This window comes from Epinephelus lanceolatus, chromosome 19 (genome assembly GCF_041903045.1).
Source record: "Epinephelus lanceolatus isolate andai-2023 chromosome 19, ASM4190304v1, whole genome shotgun sequence".
In the NCBI taxonomy this organism is placed as follows: Eukaryota; Metazoa; Chordata; class Actinopteri; order Perciformes; family Serranidae; genus Epinephelus; species Epinephelus lanceolatus.
The window spans coordinates 27,479,829-27,502,152 of record NC_135752.1 but is presented as its reverse complement, the minus strand read 5'-3'; the positions used below and the strand labels follow the sequence as shown (position 1 = coordinate 27,502,152).

Below are 22,324 nucleotides of genomic sequence, written 5' to 3'. Positions count from 1 at the left end.
TTTAGGGAGAAATAAGAAATATGTAAAGCCACAAGTCCCTGAATGAAACACGCGACCAAACAAACCCAAAAACCACACGTGTGTCATTCCGCCTCAGTGCAATAAAAAAAAGAATGCAACTCAAATTTAAGGGTGACATTTTGGTGCTTTGAGTGCTTTAAAAAATAGAAATAAAAATTATTTCAAGATTAATTTGAAGGCGTCAGATGCGCAAAAAATTAACAGTTGGGACTATTTTAATACAATATTTCTGATAGCGGAGGAGTGACACGCGCACTGTAAACACACATACATCACATTTCAGAAGTGTCCAACCTATTTAACCAAGCGCTACCGCACTCCACACGCGCACACTCACACGCACGCACACGCACACACACACACACACACACACACTTTTATTCCCCCCGATAAACAACAGCACCGCTGTTTGTCCAAAAATAAACCCCGGCAGAGTCACAGTCCGCTCGCGCTTTGACGCGCGGCGGCGACCCGACGCGCTGTAGAGTTGGTGCGTAAAAAGCGACACACTTCACCTTCACACCTCCTCTCCTCCTCCTCCTCCCCCCTCCTTTCTCCCCCCTCTCTTCCTCCCCAAACCCTCCCGGAGTAAGACACTGAGACGGTAGAAGGGATGGAAGAGCGTGTCTTACCGCTTTGCCGTTGTAGTAATACATGAGTGAGCTGCCTGTCATCCCGGGGATGGTGTACGCACAATACATCGTTCCTCTCCTCCGCAGAAAGAAGAAAAACTCTATTTCTCCTCTTTTCTCCCTCCGCGTGTCTCTTCTCCCTTCCTCTCTCTCTGTTTTGGTTTATGACGCTCCCCCCGCCCCTTCTCTTCTCTTCTTCTCCACCTTTCTTCCTTTTCTCCTCTGCTGTTTCAACTTTTCTCGGGATTTGTTATGATCTCAAACTCTCGCCGCTCCGCTCGCGTGTCCCTGCCTGCGCGTTTTTTTTCCCCGCCGACAATTCCTTCAGTTGCATTTTCCCATATGGCCGAGCCGAGGCACGCGGAATATGCAAAGTAGGCAGAGAGAGAGAGCGCGGGGCCCCTCCCCTTCTCTCTCTTCCTCTCTCTCTCCTCACACACACATCAGCGCGCGCGCACGGAAAATATACGGAGAGCGAGAGAGAGGTTACATACACACACTCACACACACACACACACACACGTACAGCCCAGGCGCTCGCGGACGCGCGCGCGGTCGCCGACACTCTTTCAACTTTCCACAGTAAATCTGGAAGTCATCCCTCCCTCCGTCCTCGCGCGCTGCTGCAGCTCGCCGGCTGCCTTTGAACAGAGCCGAATATTCACTTTTTCCACCGCGTTCAGAGCGCGCGCTTCTTTCAACACACACACACTCCTTCTCTTTAACTCATTTTTCTGCTCCTTCTCTTTACTCACTTCATTTACTCTGCACTCCTCTCTTGTTTCATCTCCTCTCTTCTTTTAGCCTATATTTTCCTTTCCTAGGCCTATACGCTCCTTTCATCCCTTGTTTCCTCCCCTCTCGTTTCCTACTCTCCTTCGCTGTTTCATCTGCTCCTACTTCTTCCATATCCCCTTGTTTCCTCCCCCTGGGTTCCTTCTGTCCTCCGCTGTTTTCCCCTCTTGTGTCCTACTCTCTTATGTCCTCCCTTATTCCCTTGTTTCATCACCCCTTGTTTCCTCCTCTTCGATTTCTTCCATTTTCCCCTTGTTTCCTTCTCTCCCCCACTGTTTTCACCTCTTGTATCCATCCCCTCTCTTCCCCTCATTTCCTTCTCTTCTCCAGTTGTGTCCTCTTGTGTCCTTCCTCCCTTTTACCTCCTCTCTTAATCCCCCTTACTCCCTTGTTTCCTTCACTTCTCCACTGTTTCCTCCTCTTGTCTCCTTGCTCTCCCTTGTCTCTTCTCTCCTTCACTGTTTCCCTCTCTTGTCTCCCTTCTCCTTCTTACCTCCTCTTTTATTTCTCCCCTTATTCCCTTGTTTCCTTCTCCTGCACGGTTTCTTCCCACTTGTGTCCCACTTCTATTTTACCTCCTCTCTTATTCCCCCTTTTCCTTCTCTTCTCCACTGTCATCTCCTCTTTAACCTCCTCTTATGTCCTCCCTTCCTCCCCTCTTGATTCCCTCTCTTCTGCATTGCTTTCTCCTCTTGTTGCCTTCTTCCTCCCTTTCCCCTCTGCCCTTGTTTCCTCCCCTCCTATTTCCTCCTTATTACCTTGTTTCCTTGTCTCCTCCACTGTTTTCCCCTCTTGCGTCCTTCCACCCTTTGACCTCCTCTCTTATCCCCACCTTATTTCTTCCTGCCTTGTTTCCCTGTCTCCTTCACTGTTTTCCCCTCTTGTGTCCTTCCTCCCTTTTACCTCCTCTCTTATTTCCCCCCTTACTCCCTTGTTTCCTTCTCTTCTCCACTGTTTTCTCCTCTTGTCTCCCTCCTCTCTCTTATCTCCTCTCGTATGTCCTCCATTATTCCCTAGTTTCCTCCCCTTTCACATTTCCTACTCCCTTCACTATTTCCTACGAGCCTATTTCTTCCATTATCCCGTTGTTTCCTTCTCCTCCACTGTTTTCCCCTCTTGTATCCTTCCTCCCTCTCCCCTCCTCTCTTATTTCCTCCCATACTGACGTGTTTCCTTTTCCCTTGTTTTGTTTTTCCCTCCATTGTTTTCTTCTCTCATCACCCCTTTCCCATCCTCTCTTATTTCCTCTGTTGCCTTGTTTCCTCCCCCATTGTTTCCTTGTCCCCTCCACTGTTTTCTCCTCTTGTCTCCTTCCTCCCTTTTACCTCCTCTCTTGTTCCCTTGTTTCCTCCCACTTTGTTTCCTTCTCCTCTCCACTGTTTTCTCCTCTTGTGTCCTTTCTCCCTTTTACGTCCTTTCTCATTCCCTCCCTTATTTCCTCCCACCGTGTTTCCTCTGCTTCTCCATTGTTTCTCCTCTTGCTGCCCCCCCCTCTTCCCTTCTTTCTTCCTCTCCTATTTGCTCCCTCATTCCCTTGTTTCCTCCCCTGTGATTACACCTCTCCTCCTGTCTCCTCTTCCTCCCTTGTCCCCCCCTTCTTGATTTCCCCTTTCACATTTCCCATCTTTTTCTTGTTTCCTTCCCTTGTGTTTACTCCTCTCCTCCCTTGTTTGCACCTTCCATTCTGTCTCCTTCTTCCCTCCCTTTCCTCCTCTTCTCTCTTGTTTCCTCCTTTCCTATTTACTCTCCTTCTCTCCTTACTTGTTTTCTGTTCTCCCTTGTTTCCTCATCTGCACTGTTGTTTCCTCCTCTCCTGTTTTTCGGTTATTCCCTTGTTTTCTCTCCCTGTTTTTGTCCTCTTCTCCTTTCTTTTCTCCTTCCATCTCCTCCTTCCTCCTTTTTCCCTTCCATCGTGTTTTCTCCTACACTCTTGTTTCCTTTTTTTATATTTCCTTATTTATTTCCTTGTCGCCTGTCTTGTCTCCTTCCCTCCTCTCCCGTTCGCCCCTCTGCTCTCTCATTTCCCCCTTTTAAATTTCCTCCCATCTCCCCTGGTTTCCTCCCCCCGTGTTTTCTCCTCTCCTCCTGTCTCCTTGTTCCTCCCTCCCCTCCTGTTTCTTCCTATGCGCTCTCATTTCCTCCTTTCATATTCTCTCCCTCCTTCCCTTTTCCCTCTCCATGTGTTCCCTCCTCTCCTCCCTGGTTTTCTCCTCTCCTCTTTTCTCTCACTGTATCAGATGAAATACATCCAAAACACTTCCTGGCCAACATGTTGATCTTCAGCTGTCCCTGGTCAGAGTCTTGTAGATTTTGCTTTCAGTTTTCTTTCCAAAGTTGGAGTTGCAGCTGATTAACAGCACAGAACAGTCAGCGTAGTTTTGGTGATTTGTAGTTCAGCCATCTATAAAAACTGGATGAAATCTCTTTAAAAAGTTTACTTTCTCTAGAATTTGTTTTTTAGAATAACGGCATTTCAGTGACTACATTTCCAACATTTCTCCCAGACTGGTGTCTTCAGAAAAGCATTTAAAAAGTCAAATTTCCAGATTGATCATTTCCAGACACATCTCTCTAAAACATTATCAGAGGCTATATTTTTTAATTTGAGAATGTGTGTATAGAAGCAAAGAAAGCAACTGCTTTAGTACATACATGATGGACTACTGTAGGTCATCTGTGACCACAGGTCTTTGAACACCACACACAAACCAAAGGCTCTTTTCTCTAATTTTTGCCACCATTCTTCTCTTCTTTTTAAATCAGTTTTCTCCTCCTCTCCTGCCTACTTATTTGGGAAATTTGTGATGTACACTTTTTTGGGGACGATAGGACATCTGCCTGTATTCAAATGCCTCTGTGCTCTATAAGTGAGACGTCAAGTTAATACTCCTCTAATACCCCTCTTACACTGTAAAAAGTCAAATTAATTTCCTGTACTGTGCCTTTGTTTCATTGCATATGTTTCTTGATTCTTTAAAATATTACCAAAACAAGCAAGTGTAGGCTGCTATGTCGACCTGCTGCAAGCATCCATCTCATGATGATGCTATGACTGATCATCAGGTTTTAACTCAAACACCAAATGTCTGACCGGAGGCTCAGTCACGACACATGCCGTCAGTTATCAGTTTCATTAGTTACTTTTATTTTGTGATCATGCTGAAAAAAGCTGAGGCAGACCTGGGTACATGAAATGAGAGTTATCAGAAGTAGAAGAAGATACAAAATGAAACTACAATGTTTGGACTCAAACTGGCCAATAGGAGGCGCCACAAATACCTCCAATGTATTGATCTGAGCAAGCGCTTGTCTGAATTTTGTTTTCCTGGCACACACTGTTACTGAAATCACAGTCGGCTGGCTGTGGCTGTTTAAAGTGGCCTTTTATCTAAATATAATTGTGTTAAAACAACAGTTTTGTGTGAGGAGCTGCTCGACTGTTTATTTGCAACATGATCACAAAGTTTCGTTCAAACTGGTCAGATGGTGCCTAGGAAATTAAAGGCAAACTTTAAAACACCGCAGAGGCTCCGTCGTAAGTCTGAGTGACACGCAGGTTTGTGTGCAGACCCAGAAATACGGGACTACCCAGATTTCCCGCAACACCGAGCGGGTCTGCGAGGAAGGATTGTGATATATCTTGCTACTTCAAATCACGTTGTTTCAATAAGCTTTAACATTTTTGGATCTGTCTATAACAAGGGAGATAAAAGGGATACCACTCTTCCAAATAACAGTTAAAAGACCTGCTTCCTGCTTTAACTTTTGCCTCTCATGCTTTCTTGTGTCAGCGGCTTTCTTGTGCAATTCGGGATTATTACTGACATTTCCAGTTTGCACACTTTCAGTTTTACCGCACTTCCATCAAGCTGGGGGACTCACAAGTGACAGGAATGAGGAACATCTAAGCCGCAGAGGTCGAGACATCCTGATTCTAAGAGTCTATGAGTCAAGCTCCAAAAATACATGTCCCATAATGCAATCTAATCTTTTCATTAGACCCTCCCTGGTAAATTCCCACTACTTTTAAACTCCAGTTTGTAACACAGGCTTTATATTATAGCCCAGAGACATGGTAACCTTGGTGACATCACTATGAAACCATTGCCAAAGCTCCCGTCAGACCCACAGAAGACAATATACAACTGTTTCCACAGGCGGAGTATTACAAGCTCTGACAAAAACACTGATCTTCATTTGTAAAATTGGTGGAGTTCCCCTTTAAAAGACATAAACTGACACTGACAGAAAGGGAGAGACAGACAGGGATGCAGGCAGCCACCAACACAGTCAGACAGACAGTGATTCACTCTTCCAAATTTCATATTAACATCGTCATCATTCATCCTATTCAAACAAATAATAGACTCCAAAACAAGCGAGCAGACCTCCCAAACCTCTCTCTGTCTCTCTCCCTCTCTCTCCTCTTCTTTCGGCTTTAATTTGATTAAAAAGCGAGCTGCAGGAAGGGGAGGGAGGGCTGATGCACATCTAATAAGTGGACCATCTGTCTGCAGCGCTGGCTGGCTCCCAGCATTGTACCCAACCAGACTGCATGGGAAATGAAGGGAGAGATGGAGGGATGGAGGGAGGGAGGGAGGGAGGAAAGAAGTGCAGGGGAGGAAAAAAAATACAGAACCCAAAAAGAGTGACCCGGTTGAGGAAAAGAAGCAGAGACAGCATTTTTAATTTTGTCTGACGCTTGCTTGGTCAACAAACCTGCAGAGGAGATGAAGAAGAATGAAGAGCGGAGGAAGGAGGGAGGAGGGATGAGGGAGGAGGAGAGGAGGAAAGAGGGAGCGTTTAAAGGAGAGCAGGAAAGGAAAGGAAAAAAGTGGGATGATAAGGAAGAGGGGAAGAGGAGAAAATGTCGGAAGGGAGCAGGAAAGTTGAGAAGAGGTCAGGAGATGAGAAAAAGGGGGATAGGAAGTGAGAAGAGAGGTGTAAAAAAGAAGAAGAGGTGATCAGGGTGGAAAACAGAAGAGAAGAGAAGAGAGGAAATGAGAAGAGCAAACAAGGGTTGAGGAGACAAAAGTAGGGAGAAGAAATGAGAAATGAGGAGGGGAGAGGAGAGGAGAAAGGGAGGAAAGGGGAGAAAATGAAAGGATGAGAGAAGGAGGAAGGAGAAAACAAAAGAGGAGATGAGATGAGCAAATGAGGCTTGAGGAGACCAAAGTAGGGAGGAGAGGAGATGAGAAGTTAGGAGGAGGAGAGGGGAGAGGAAAGGGGAAAATAGAGGAGGAGAGAAGATGAGGAAAGGAGGGAAATATGAAGAGGAGGGGAAAAGGAGGGAGTAGATGAGAAGAGGTGAGAAACGATAAGAAGAGACGAGAGGAGAGGAGTAAACAAGGGTTGAGGAGACAAAAGTAGGGAGAAGAGGAAATGAGACAAGAGGAGGGGAGAAAGGGGGGAGAAAATGAGAGCGGATGAGGAAAGGAGGGAGAAAAATGCTAAAGATGAGAGAAGGAAGGAGGAGAAAACGAAAGAGGAGTTGAGATGAGCAAACAAGGCTTGAGGAGACAAAAGTAGGGACGAGAGGAGATGAGAAGTTAGGAGGAGGAGAGGACAGGGGAGAAGAGAGGAGGAGAGAAGATTAGGAGGGAAGAGGTGAGGAGGAGGAGGAAGAGCAAACAAGTATTGAGCAGACAAGAGATGAGGAGAGATGGAGATGAGAGAAGGAGGGAAGAGAAAAAGGTACATGAGAGGGACAAACATGGGTTGAGGAGACAAAAGAAAGTAGGAGAAGAGAGGAGAGAAGAGGAGAAACTGAGGTAGATGAGAAGGGGAGGAGAAAAGGGAAGTTAAAAGGGAGGGAGGAGTGGAGAGGAGAAGGGAAGGTGGGATAAGATAGGGAGGGCATAAAAGAATAAGGCAAGGAATAAGGGAGGGAGAACATGAGAAAATGTGGAGAGGAGGAGAGAGAGGAGAGAAATGTAGGAGACAAAGAGTCAAGGAAAGGAGGTAACAAAGAAAACTGGAGAAAGCAGATAAAAAGGGGGAGGAGGAAAGGTGGGAAGAAAGTAAAGAGCAGAGAGGATATGAGGAAGTAGGAAAGAGTGAGGAAAGAAGAGTTTTAGCTGAGTGTTCATATCTGTTTTCAAAAACTCATTCAATGTGACCTTTGACCTTAAGGTAGCACAGTCTATTCCAAGCACATACACCCTTGAACTCTGCGATCTATTTAAGGTGGACCGGAGACCGAAATGGGACAGCAGCCATTGTCTGTCTTGAACAAGCCATCTAAGGTCACAATGTATAACCTGCTCCTTCCTCCTTTTATCCCCTCCTAACCCTCTCTTCCTCCTCCGCTTCCTCCCTCCTCCTCTCTTTAGCAAAGCCCCTCTGTTTTCTCCTTCATTACTCCCTTTTTCCTCCTTATCATTTTTCCCTTCTCCAATTTCTTGTTCACTTCTTGCTCCTCCTCCAAGCACTTCCATACCTCCTCCTTCCTTCCTTCTCATCGACATCCTCCTTTCCTCCCTATTTCCTCATGCCCTTAACCCCCCACTTTCCCCAACTTCCAGACTTCCATCCTACCTAACTTTCTTCCTTTCCTTCCTTACATCCCTCCTCTCTCCTCCTGCTTCTCCCCATCTTTCCACTCCTCACACTTCCTCCCACAATCCCTTTCTCCCCATCTTTCCTCCTTCCCTTCAGTGCCATTCCCCCATTATCATCTCCTCCTCCGTACCTCCTCCTCTTCGATATCCTCCTTTCCCCCCTAAATTTTCATGTCCTTCATCTGTCTTCTCCCCCAACCTCCCTACATTCCCCAACTTCCATCTTCCCTCACTTTCTTTCTTTCCCTCCTCACATCCTTCCTCCCTCCTCCTGCTTCTCCCCATCTTTCCCCTCCTCAAAAATTTTCCTCCTTTCCTTTAATGTCATTCCCTGTTCCACCTCCCCTCCTTTCCCTCCTTCCTCCCACATACTTTGTGACGCCTTTCTTCCTTTTCTTGTTCTCCCCTCCTTTCCTCCTCCCCTCTTTACTAACGCCCATCTGCTTTCTTCCTCTTCCTCCCCTTTCCCTCCTCCTCATCTTCTTCCCTTCTCCAATTTCTTGTTCGCTTCTTGTTCCTCCTCTATGCACCTCCATACCCACTCCTACCTCCCTCCCCCTCGACATCCTCCTTTCCTACCTATTTCTTCATGCCCTTCACTTGCCCCCCTCCACCTCCCTCATTCCCCAACTTCCATCCTCCCTCACTTTATTCCTTTCCTTCCTTACATCCTTTCTCCCCCTCCTGCTTGTCCTCCCTCAATCCCTTTATCCCCATCTCCTTTCCTTCCCTTTAATACCATTCCCCCATCCACCTCCCCTCCTCTTCCTCCTTCCTCCCACATACTTTGTCGCTCCTTTCTTCCTTCTCTTGTTCTCCCCTCCTCTCCTCCTCCCTCTCTCCTCCTCTCCTCCTCCCTCCATCCTCCCTGGTGGTGAGATGACAGTTAATCCCTGGTTGAATTATAATCTCACATTTCATCCTGATTTCACACTGGCAGGATTTTCTTCACATTACGACGCCCAGTTGTCAATCTCTTTCTCTCCCTCTCTGCTCTCCTGTCTTTCTCTACGTCTCTCTGTTTGTCTCCTCAGTCGTCTGACTTCACTCGTTTCCTCCTGTTCTCTCAGCGTCTTTCTTTCCCCTGTGCTATTTCCTTCTGGTTTGTCTTTCTTTCCTTGTTTCCCTCTTTCTTGCCTTCTTTGATTTCTTCCTTCTTCTTTCCTTCTTCCCACATCCTTCCTTTCTTCTTTATTTATATTTTTGCAACAACTCCCTTTATTTTTTTCACCCTCTCTCACATGGAGCGGTGCTAGCCTTAAGGCCTTGAAACACTCTCTCAAACACACACACACACACACACACACACACACACACACACACAGACACTCTTACACACTCAGCACGACTGCACTTTGTTCTCTTCATTCAGCCACTTCCGATCGTGAGCCTTTGATTTGAGTCTTTTTATGTTGCAGGTCTGAATTTACAAACAAAGTTATCAGTTAAAACAAAGAGTTTCTTTTTACAGTGTAGTATATATAATAGAATATATTTTCCATCTAACTGTTGCACACATTTTAACAACTTAAACCACTGAAACTTGGGTAAAAAAATGTAATGAATGAACCCACTGAACTCAAAAACAAATTACACCCCTCCATCTCAGTCACTGGAAGAATTAAAGTCATAGATGTGCTCAGAAATCACAGAAAAGTCCCTTAACTTCAGACCTTGCCCCATAATCATCATGTTTAGACATTTTCTACTCTATCAAAAGGCAACTGTTGTCTGTATCCATGGTAACAGTGCGAACACAAAGTGCTAGCAGCTAATGCAACTTGACTTCCTGGTCCAGAATCACCAAAACAACCATATTAGGTGAGAACAAACAGGGCTCAGATGTAGCCCACAGCTGACTCACCGACATGATAACATTACATCACCCAAAGCATGATGGGAACCCTGATGGCAAAACCTCCAAATACATTCATGCCAAATACAAATAAGACACTGTTTATGCACTTTTTTTGACATGACTACTGTGTCCCATCAACATGGCTCTTATATTCCTGAAACACTGACACTCTCCTCCTTTCATTCATGTACAGATATCTGCTGAATGATGAACGCCTGTGGACATACGGGCAAAAAGCTCAATTTCAAATGATAGGGTGAATATGGTTAAAGTGGGACAATGGGCAAACTGGGACAGTTAAGCTTAATCATATTTATCTTTACACGTGTATACTTACATTACTAAAAATCATCATTGAGCTCATCATAGGTAAGTATGAGATTAAAAAACACTGGTTCTGTGTCGATGACATCACTTCTGGGGGCGTGGCTCACCATATTCAACTCCCTCTGCAGTGAACCAAGATGGTAAGTAAAATGACATAGCATTTTGAGGTTTTGAAAAACAAACACACAAACAAAAAAAAACAATGGAGGAGAAACTTGTGGTATAGCTTGCTGGTTACCAAGAGCTATACGACTTTTCAAAACGCAGTTACCAAAATCTAAATATAAACATCAGGAATGGAAGCATTTAAGTGCAGTACTTGAAACGACCATCATGAAGGCGAAGCTCCTGGACCAACAGGTCGTACTCCCCTTGATCCATCCTCGTTTTTAGGGTCTCATGTACCCACACAGATCTCCATTTCCCTGTGCCCAACACACAATTTGCTGAAAGCCTCTCACCATCAACCAGAGCTAGAGGAAGTACCCTCTCATAAAGGGATGGACACAGTCAGCAACAATACTCAGGTAGGCTGTGGTGTTTAAACCATGCTCAGTTGGTACTAAGGGGCCCAAAGTGTGCCAAGAAAATATCCCCCACACCATTACACCACCAGCAGCAGCCTGAACCGTTGATACAAGGCAGGATGGATCCATGCTTTCATGTTGTTCACACCAAATTCTGAGCCTACCATCTGAATGTTGCAGCAGAAATCCAGACTCATCAGACCAGGCAACGTTTTTCCAATCTTCTATTGTCCAGTTTTGGTGAGCCTGTGTGAACTGTAGCCTCAGTTTCCTGTTGTTAGCTGACAGGAGTGGCACCTGGTGTGGTCTTCTGCTGCTGTAGCCCATCTGCTTCAAAGTTGGACGTGTTGTTGGTTCAGAGATGGTCTTCTGCAGACCTTGGTTGTAACCAGTGGTTATTTGAGTTACTGTTGCCTTTCTATCATCTTGAACCAGTCTGGCCATTCTCCTCTGACCTCTGGCATCAACAAGGCATTTTCACCCAGAGAACTGCCGCTCACTGGATATTTTCTCTTCATCGGACCATCCTCTGTAAACCCTAGAGATGGTTGTGTGTGAAAATCCCAGTAGATCAGCAGTTTCTGACAGACCGGCCCGTCTGGCACCAACAACCATGCCGCGTTCAAAGTCACTTGAATCACCTTTCTTCCCCATTTTGATGCTCAGTTTAAACTTCAGCAGGTCATCTTGACCATGTCTACATGCCTAAATGCATCGAGTTGCTGCCATGTGATTGGCTGATTAGCTATTTGCGTTAATGAACAGTTGAACAGGTGTACCTAATAAAGTGGCCTGTGACTGTGTATCTAAATTGTTGGCTAGCTGTTCTTTAAACCAGACTGCCTCTTTTTCTAGTTTTCCACCTGTTAAATACAGAAGATGTAAAGTGTGGATTTGGGGACCTTAACTAGAAAGCAATGCAATGAATAACATGTTTAATTACCTTTTCAACTGAGTAATCAGTAAAGTATCTGTAATTAATTACATTTTTCAAGTGATGTCCCCTATGACTGACTTGTGGATGTATAGACAGACACATAGACAGACAGTAAGGCTGACAGACTGAAGGAATGAGAGTGAGAGAAGAAAGAACGAGAGATCTCTTCATTCTCTCTCCGGTGTAATCAGGATAAAAAACCTGACATGGCCTCAATTCTGACGGAGAAAATCAGACGCTAATTTTCCTCCAAAAAACAAACTGAGACACACACACACACACACACACCCACACACACACACACACACACACACACACACACAGAGCACCGAAAGTGTTTGGAGAAGGTGTGTAAGTGTGTCTGTGATGTGAGTGTTTGAGTGTCTGAAGAAGTGAGTGTGTGTGTGTGTGTGTGTGTGTGTGTGTGTGTGTGTGCGTCTGGCATCCATCAGAACCACAGCTTGCCGAAAAAACAGTAAGCACAGTGCAGAGAGAGAGAGAGAGAGAGAAAGGGGGAGAGAGAGGCGAGTGAACGAGCGCTGCTGCACGCTAATTATGTATGCATGATTTAATCTGCAACTCAATAATATGCAAATATATTCATATGTTAGTTTCTTAATTAAAAATGCAAAGCAGCCCTTATGGTGATTTTTCTGTGATTTTCTTTTCAGCCTAACAAACGGAACATTTTGAGAAATTCAACAAATTGGAGGGAAGCGCGGTGGGGGTTAACAGAAAAAACTTCCCATTCCAACTTCCTGTAGATTGAGAAAAAAGGAGGAGCTAGAGGGGGGTAACTTGTTGAATGGAGGCAAAGTTTGTCAAACCACCTTAAGGACGATTTAAGACAATTCTGTCTTAATGGATGCTTGAGAAGTTACTTTGAATGCCAGGAAAGTCATATGGGAGTTAGTGTAATTGCCAGTTTCTGACTTGCATTCATGACAACATCCGAGTCTTAATAACGACCTGTAAACACAGATTTGTCTGCCAGCTCTTCATATAGCCAACTTTGTGTTAAAAATTACACAAATTCCTGTAAAGCCAAACAAACATAGGTGTCAGCCAAAATCTGTCTGTCAATGTTTTTAAACACTTACTTAATGTGCTATAATGTGTGCTATAATGATAATGCACATTATTGTCATTGAATTGTTCTCATACACCTGCCTTTAGTCTGTGGAATTCTCAGTGGATCTAGTAGGACACGATGTCAAGCTCTGCTCACATCCCAGCTACATCAGCTGATCTCAAGCAGCCCAATCAACTGATGGAGCAGCTGATTGATAGAAGGGAGTCAGCTGATAGATCACATGATTCCTTTCTATGCAACCAATTGGCAAATCTCATTCAGGGCGCCCTATTTAAACTGCTCTGGCCTGCCTACTGTTGCTGCTTCCTCTGCCAGTCACTTTGCAACCCGCCTCCACCCCAGCTCCTCCTTTTCATGTTGTGTCTGACTTATCAGTGTCATTTCTGTTTGTCACTGATGCTGCTCTATTTAGTTCTGTTTCCGGTGGGGTCTTTGCTGCTGCTCTCCCTGCCTTATAGGCTTTCCATGTAGGCGCATGGAAGGGCAGAGACGCCCCAGAACAGAGCCATATTACCAAATATAATACTGCAAATGGAAATTAAGTTTTCTTTGACTAAAGTGTTCCTGGCTGAAATTGTATATTTTGCGGATGTCTATATTGGGGACTGCTCACTCTTGCTTAGCTTGCATTAGCTCATTTCTTACTGGTTTCACTGTTTGTACTTTGAACACCAACTTCACAAATTGCCTTCACAAGATTGGTTCAGAAATCCCTGTTACCACTGATATTCAACCCTAATGTCAATACATGTGTCACAAGACAGAAAACCTCTCTCAGTATGAGTTTGCCAAGTTTTGAACTTTGTAAGTTGAAGCCATGAGTCGGAACTCCAGAGGCAGGATGTAATTCAGTCAAGTTGCGACTGGGATACCTTGTCCTTGTTGATATTACCAGCTCAGTTACTATGAGCTGCCTGAGCCTGAGTATGCAGACTCAAAGACATCAGTGCTTCCAGTGCTCAAACAAAGACCTTGCTGAGATATGAATGTTTTCTGGGGTTATGGATGTTGACTGACTAGTCTTGCCTGGCTAGCAAGTGCTTACATCTCTGAAAACTGTGAAGCAAATTCTCAAGTAGACATTTATTTGATTAACTGAAAACTTTCTGACACAATTCTTGTTGTAGAGCTGTAGAATGACAACATTAAGAGAAAAAACACCTCCACCAGAGCCACTGGGTGAAATGAATGCTAAAATACTTGTCTATCACTTATCCTGGATAAAACAGGAGGAGCAAGAACACCTCTGGGCATTTTGACTGCTCTTGGCTACATGTATAAGCATCCAGATCAGAAAGTTAAGATCAGCTCAGTCACCTCCTATTGCAGCACGTTCACCACTTCAACAGTAAAACCTGACTTGAGTTTCTTGTGTGTGAAAGCTGCTGTCTTCCTGCTGAGCAGTTCATTCAGCGCAGGGTGCAACCTGCTGCTGAAAGAAAGGCTCGCTCAGAGCTTTGTGTTCAGATATACTTTACACTGAGCGTGCTCAGAATGAAAACAATGATTAAAGATGAAGCTAATCCACACCACCAGCATGCATTACAGCCACACGACAGGGTGGGTGTTTTACGTGTGTGCGTGTGTGTCTGTGTTAGATGGCTAAGACACAAGCTTTGTTGAAGCCAGCGCTTTTATTAGAACAAGGTTTTACATCTTTCTTTCATTTTTTGATTTTGTCTCTTCTGCCTCTAGTTACATTCCGGTACTTTTTGCTCTTTTATTTTTCAAATTTTTTATTAATTTTCTGAACATTTTCACAAATATTCCCTTTTTGCCTTTTTATTACCTTGTAGTTATTTCTCTTCTTTTATTCTTCAGCAAGCTTTAAAAGTGATTTCCATGGAATGTCCCATTTCTAGTTTAGCTCTCATACTGCGGAGGTTGCTTTTAGTTATAAATACTAATATGGAAATGCATCATTCCATATTTAGAGTATGCACTGACAGCTGTCTGCACCAAACATGTATCAGATCGATATATATGTCGAGGATAATGTGTTATTATGGTGATAAACCTCGTCAGATCTAATAAGACTGACACTGGAGTGACTACCGAGAGAGCCAAACCACAGCCTCTCGAAGCCTCCTTAACCTCGCACAGACTTTTAAAATAGTTGTCAAAAAGTTCTCAAGATTCAGCAACTGCGTGATAAGTGCTGATAAATATCTCTCACATTTTGTTTATTCTGTGATCGCAAATTAATTTTTCCACGAGAAAACGGTTTTGACAGCTTGTCATGTTAAAATCACACAGCATATTAGCTGTCAGCAGGCACCGCTCTCCAAACACTACTTGGTGTTGCATTAAAGGAAGCTCTGACATCTGACAATTAATAATCAACTGCAACCCCCTCCCTCGAAATCAAATGTTGCATTCACTGTACAAGCACTGCTCTAAGAAACTCAAACCCAGTACAGAAACATACAGCAAGGGAAGCATGGTTGTTATAAAAATGACAAATCTGGCCGTTGTCTCTGACTTATTGGTTGTTAGAGCTTTGAACGCATCACAGAATCATTTCATCGTCGAGGAACTTCGTTTTAACTTATCCCTGCCCACAGTTATTGGGCAGTTATTGGGCAGGGATTGTGAGTTTATTTTGTAATATTTCATAGAGCTGTCGCAGCTTATACACATAAATAAATTCATATTTAAAATGATTTAACTGTCTGAATAAAACTAAAGGAGAAAAAAGACAAAAGCATGATTGAGTCTAAAATTGTGTGCAGCCGAGGACAACTGAGAAATATTTAACACATTATCAACAACTTTAAGCAGTTTTTTCACCACAACTGCAGACTGATTCATGTGTGTGCGTGTCTGTGTGTGTGTGTGTGTGTGTGTGTGTGTGTGTGTGATAACGTGATATTCATCGTAGCCTTGGAGCAAATCAGAGTGCCGCTCTCTGCTGCCTGTTACTGCAGCCAAATGTTTGGGCTCAGGAATGCACAAGGGAACATTCACATCTGCAGCAGGCATTTGTGTGTGTGTGTGTGTGTGTGTGTGTGTGTGTGTGTGTGTGTGAAAGAGAGAGAGGGAGAGGTCTTTGTAGAAGCCAAATGTCCTCACAAGGACAGAAAGGCAGTGAACATCTTCAGGCTGAGGTCATTTCATTGACAAGAAACCTCTGAAGCACTGGAAGAAAATCCTTTTCTAAAGTAAAGGTCAGACAGTGGTTTCCAAAACTAACCCACCAACTTGACAAGTGCCAGGGACGAGTCCAGACCAGTTCATTATGGGTGCTGTGGGGGCTGATGGCGGTGGTGGAGAACGGTTTAACTATAATTTGTCCAAATTCTTGCCTCACTACGTCTGAGCAGCTAAGAGGGCTAGCTGTTAGCCATCAGTGTTAATATTTAACATCAACAAAAAAAGCTAACACTCTGTACACTTGTTGGGCTAAGATGCAAGTAAGAGATGGCATAACGTTTAAAAAAATTCGTAGGAGGATGATGTCTGTTTTTCTGTTAAACTTCTCACATTAAAGGACTGAACAAAATGTAGCATTAGATACAAGCTATCAAACATCTGCTAATAGGAAACAAACTTAATATAGAGAGACAAGATATCAATATCTGGCACATGGCTACGACCACGCAAAATTATTACTTTTACTGAAAGATCTGTACTTCCTCCATCTATGCATTAGCTTCAAATCATGCGTGGAGAGCCCAAATTAATTCTTTATAATGACGGAATTGTGGGTTATTTAGCTCAGGATATTTCTTGACTTCAACAACGAGTCTCTCATCATCCAGTCTTTGTCACACATGAGACACAGCAAGAGCAACAGAGTTCTCTTTATACATCCATGGTGAGGAGAGGAGTCGAGCTGCTATAGGAGCAGAGAATATGAGCAGCTACAGGAGCCGGTATGTACAAGCAGAGAGCCAGTGGGGGAAAATGCATTTAATTCCATGGGCAGCAAGGCTGGAAGTGGAACAATGGTGTGAAGTGTTGTGGGGTGGTGCGTCTAGGAGAGCTGACGTGAGCCTAGCCACTGCTGGTGTGGGGTTGTACATTGAAAATAACGGGCGTATTTTTTGACATGCTGCATTCACTGCCTGTGTGTTTTGGCCTTTAGCTAGCCTCAGTCCAATGGAAGTTATAAGGGCGAAAAAGCTAGCATAACAATAGCAAAGCAAGACACTTTATCCCACAGAACACAAAGCAAACATGGTGTTCGTTAAATCATTATAAAAAAATCAGACATAAGTCAAAACTCTAGCGAAATACAATACTTTTGTTTACAACTACACAATTACTATTTTAGCGAGTTTAAGTTTGAATATGGACTTTTGGAAGAAATGCAAATCAACCGAACATCCTAAACAAATATATTAATGCAATAAATATGTGTGGCTGTGTGCTTCTTTGTCCACACATGTACGTTACATTTATGTATGTTTATAATTATGTGTGTTAAATGTTTCTATTTCTGTCAAAAGTTCTCTGTCCGGAAAAGAGGCACAAACAACATGTGCACACACATGCATATACGAACACTCATTGACACAAACAAGTGCCTTGTAATTCAATTAGTCAGTTTCCCAGCTGACACAAAATGGCGGCCCTATGCACCCGTGTGGGACATTTTGGGGCCGGGAGCCAAGAAAATAGCTTATACACACACACACACACACACACACACACACACACACACACACGCTTGCACAACACTCTTACATCTCTCCTCTTGTGTCACTCGGCACATTACAAGCGGTTCAAAATCAAACTTGACTTATAAAAGAGAAAGACAGGCAGACGTGTTTAAGACATTTCTGTAGCGTTGTCAAGTGGAGTGAGTCATCGAAGCATCCACACCACATAGCTGAACACACAGCTGTCTGTGTTTGTGTGTCTGGGGGGGGCAGTCGAACCATGAGGTCATCTCTGGCTGAAGTTGCTCTCTGGGTTTCTTTAATATAAACAGTAAAGCTGCTGCAGGACAACGGCACCATTCTGAACTCGAGTCGCTGCTTTTTCTCTCTCTCGAGTCGATTATTGTTTCACATCAGAACACCTCAGAGGACATTATGACTCTTACATGAGCTCTTAGCAAAGAAAAAATAGCTGTGTTTGAATCTTCCTCCGTGTGTTAGCAATCAGTTTAACCCACAGTCACCGGTAGGTTAGCTCCATTTTTCACCTGTCACCTGTAGCATGCAGCATAGCACTGTTGCTATGGTGACCCGTAATTTTACATACCCGAAGCACTGATTGACAACAGATTGCTTCCAGGAAAGACACATAAGCATCACATGATGGTCATCTGCAATTGTTATTCTATTTTATATAACTAATAATAACATTGTGTGGGTCATTAAAGGCACAGTCCGTACTTTTTAGTGATTACACACAAAACAAAACAGCCATCTTTTATTTCTATGCATGCTTCCTCTCTCACACACCCCTCCCTCCCTGTAGCCTCTTTCCTCATTTCATCTTCTGCCAAGGCCCGGTACAACACCGCTAATTTGAGCGGCATGCTAACACACACATGCACACACACACACACTTCATTTTCAGCACCACTTCACACACAAGGAGGTGAGGTCGTTGTATGTTTTTATGCTTTTTCAAATTGTGTGGACACACTGAGTTTATATCAAATCACCCAATCTTTTCTCACCCAAAGTTTTAATTCTAAACATTCTTAAATTTTGTTTTTGCACATTTCATCTTGCATGAATAGCGAGTGTAAAGTGAGTTTTCATGCTGCTGCTCCCATACTAACACACTATATTTTCAATTCTGATAATTGGAGAAGCACAATTTTGGGTGATAAACTCAAACCAAAGTACACACAAGTATGTGAGCAAGGTTGTCAACAAACAGCACAACATGTCATCACATTCTATTAACTCTTCAGGATCAGTGTCAGCCGTCAAGCGTGCAGGGAGCACAAACAGTTAACAGGCAGCAGTAGCTGACTGGTAGGGTCTGCTGCTCCTCTGTGCTACCTGGGGCCGCCTGAAGGGGCCAGTATGGCTCACCAAACCGCTTCCCCGTTACCCCCCTCCACCACTACCACCACCACCACACCCCCCCCCCCATCCCTCCTCCACCCACGGCCCACCGGGGACCGCCGGCTCTCCTACTGTGCCTTCTGCAAGACCTGGCTTAATTTAATTAATGCTGTCGACTTTAAACAAAACCACATCTGAGCCGAGGAGAGATAGAGAGAGAGAGAGGGAGGGAGCAGGAAATAGCCAGAGATGGGAGCAGATCGCCCCGGTCAGATCGCTGACAGGATTTAATCGGTTCAGGGTCTGAGAATACTTTTCAGGGTCCGCTTTAAAAAAAAAAAAAAATTAAGGATTCCTTCTTTTAATGACTAATAGCAAAGGAAGTCACGGTCTGCTTTGCAAAGGCTGGTGCTTGTAGGGAGCTGAAGATGAGACTCTTCACTTTCTGGATCCTCTAGATTAAATCTAAAATACTAAATGATGAGCTTCAGGTAAAAAATGTGATTTTATGGTTGTTTGGCGTTTTGAAAATTACATTTCTTACCACTGTGGCTTCGTCTTTGGTAGAGCAAGTTTGCTGATATAAAACAATGCTGACTGTGTGCTGCTTTACAGGAATGAAATATGTTGAAGTGAGAATGAAATGAAAAGAGAACCTCGTATATTTTGTGTTTCAGAATGTTTTGTGGAAGCAGCACTTGAGCCTGAGATTGTGAATTTGTTAGATAATAAATTAAAAACTTCTGTTGGAGGAATGTAACAATTACTGATAGATTTTTTAAAGCAAAGCGAGGAGCTGAAAAACTTCTTTAAAGCTAGACTCTTCTATAATCTACATTCTCCACATTTCACAGAGACTGAGTAATATAATAAATAACACTTGATTTACATGCATGTAAAACTGATATGTGCCATTTTAGAAATTGGATTAGATTTCAGTAAGATCTAAGAAAGTTAGATTTCAGAAATTAAGTCAAATAATCATCCTGAAACTTGGCAAAATTGTGCAATTTCGCAAATCAGATCCTCGACAAATATTTAGTGAGGAGTACATTATTTTAAAACTTTTCTACTGACAGATAAAATGCAGAATTTAGGTGAAAAAAGCTTTGATTTATTACTTTACTCACATTGATTTTAATAAATGATTCATTTATTCTATTTCAAATGTTCAAGTTTAGACTGACATTTAATACATAAAATTAATTTGATTTTCAAAAAAAAACCCACTTTTTTAGAAAATATATTATTCATAATAAAGGACACAGTGTTAAATCAAAATCAGTAATTTGATAGGGAAAAATATATATATTTTTTGCTATTTTTTTTAGACTAAGAATCATCATGTTCAGTCCATTTTTAATCAGGTCAAGTTCCACTTTGCTTTATATCAATTTTACAGACAACAAAATACAAACTCCGAAACACAAGATGATCCAGACAATATTACAATATTGAAAAAAATTAAAAATTATCTCGATGTGATCCAGAAACTCCCAATTTGTGACGATCAACCTGTACTAGTCGGTCCCATTTCATTAAGTTTAAAAAAGGTATGATTTGAAATGAAACTTTTTTCTTCAGCTATGTCTAAAGTGCGTCATGGAATTATATCACATGTAATCATCTTCATATGTTAACTCTCCCAGGGTTCAGTCACATTCACAAGCCAGTTTAATGGCTGGACCCAGTGTCACACACACACAAAGGGAGACAGAGAGTGTGTGTGCATGTGTGTGTGTGTGTGTGTGTGTGTGTGTGTGTGTGTGTGTGTGTGGAATTGGTGGAGAAAAAAGACAGCAAATAGCATTAAAGCGACAAACAATTAACACTAAACACACTCATGCTGACACATATATCATTTTATTTCTATTTCCTTTAATAGCTTCATTTTCACTGTTTCATTATAGCCATTTTTGGGGATAATCTTGATATATCTGTAAGTGAGTGTGTGTGTGTGTGTGTGTGTGTGTGTGTGTGTTCTGTTGTTTATTCAGTCAGCATTAGCAAAGCTCTGAGGACGAGCCGGAGACTCTATCAGCCTGAACAGCAAATTAACTAAAACAATCATATCTAATGGAAAAAAAAAGTGCTGTTGTACTCCCAACACCAACAAAGAAAAACAACAGCGAGACGGCACTCTGCAACCTGCTAATGTTAGCAACTGATGCCTAATTTCCTTTTGATTACAAAGACATCCCACGCTCTCCTCTCAAGTGACGTTTAATTGTTTCTCAAAGTAAATCATCAACTCAGCAAACTAAATTTGACAAACAACAATAACAAACTTGCAGCGCAGGGAGACGGGAAAGGAAGGAGGGAGGGGCGGGCGGGTGGGGGGCAGAAAAAGAGAAATGAATTAATTAAAAGAAAAAGACCCATCGCCTGCAGTGGATGTGAAACAGAGATGAAAGAAAACAGACAAGACTTTTTGCCTTAAATGAAGTGTGTTCACAAGCTGGAGCATATGGGAGGGCAGCAACACAACAACAAGGAAAACAAGTTGAAACACACTAAAATGAGACTTAAAATCTTTCTAGATTTATCAGAGGAAGTGGAAATGCAACAAAAAAAGAAACTAATCAGTGTGCCCATGCTCCTTATGGTAGAGACCTTTAACTACAACAGAACACTGATATGATTAAAATATAAATATCAAGCACAAAGCTATATGGTCTGCAACATTCAGAGACTGGGAGGGGATTGATTACACACGGCTCTCACCTCTGATGTCACAAGCAAACATGAAGGTGGCTGAGCGGAAATAACGTAAGGGCTGCACAATTAATTGAAATACTATTGAAATCACAGCATGGCCGAGTGCAATATCCAATTTTTTTTTATTTATTTTTTTTATAAAGGTAAAATGTTTCTTAACATACCATTATTAATGAAGCACTGTGGTGCTGCACAGATGCCCTGGCCTATACATCATATTTGAGACGTAAGCGACCATGCTTGTTTGTTGCAGACCAAAGCAAAAATCACATCATCATTCTTCTATATTTGAAAATGAAATGCAAAATATACAATTCCCACTAAAATTGTGACATATATCCCAATATCTGTCAAAATAATCACATTCCCTTTTTTTTCCACATATCACGCAGCCCTAAATGGTGGTGCCTAGCAGTGCTTGCAAACTAGCTGACAGTGCTAATAGTGCTAACAGCACTTACAAGACCAACAGTGCCTAACAGAGCTAATGGTGTTAGGTGTATGGAGGGGGAACTGGAGGGTATGTATTGCACTTCTGCAACCATGCTGTCCTGAACCACGGTTGCGTCATTATCAATGGTAACCACCCTAAAAGTGTAGTGTAGAGTGGTGGTGATTAGTTAGCTAATGGGATACACACAGACCATCTACCATAACAAAGATGACAACTGTCATGATATTTATGGTGTTGACTTACTGAGGTCAGCAAAAATGATCAAGGTCATATATCATAAGATATTGCCCTTGACACCAAAATGTCACCCAAATTTAAGCCAATATGACACCAGAATAAACAGCGGAGTCTTCCCAACCATTTTAAGACTTGGAAGCAACAATTAAGCACCTGCTGAATGAACAGAGAAAACTACACTGTGACATGTTTT

General features: G+C 42.9%; 1 protein-coding gene across 18 annotated transcripts in view; it reads right to left on the bottom strand.

The window, feature by feature from the left end:
- The window catches only part of tcf4 (transcription factor 4), a 305,044-nt gene that overhangs the window by 95,607 nt on the left and 187,113 nt on the right, over positions 1–22,324 (bottom strand). For 4 of the 18 annotated variants that reach the window (XM_033646562.2, XM_033646560.2, XM_078162250.1 and 1 more), the window contains exon 1: positions 654–1,001. The exons of the other annotated variants lie outside the window; for them this stretch is intronic. In XM_033646562.2, coding sequence (XP_033502453.1) covers positions 654–722 — 69 coding nt within the window. In that variant the 5' untranslated portion in view covers positions 723–1,001. Of the gene's footprint in view, positions 1–653; positions 1,002–22,324 lie in introns of those variants that run through there. 18 annotated transcript variants of the gene reach the window in all.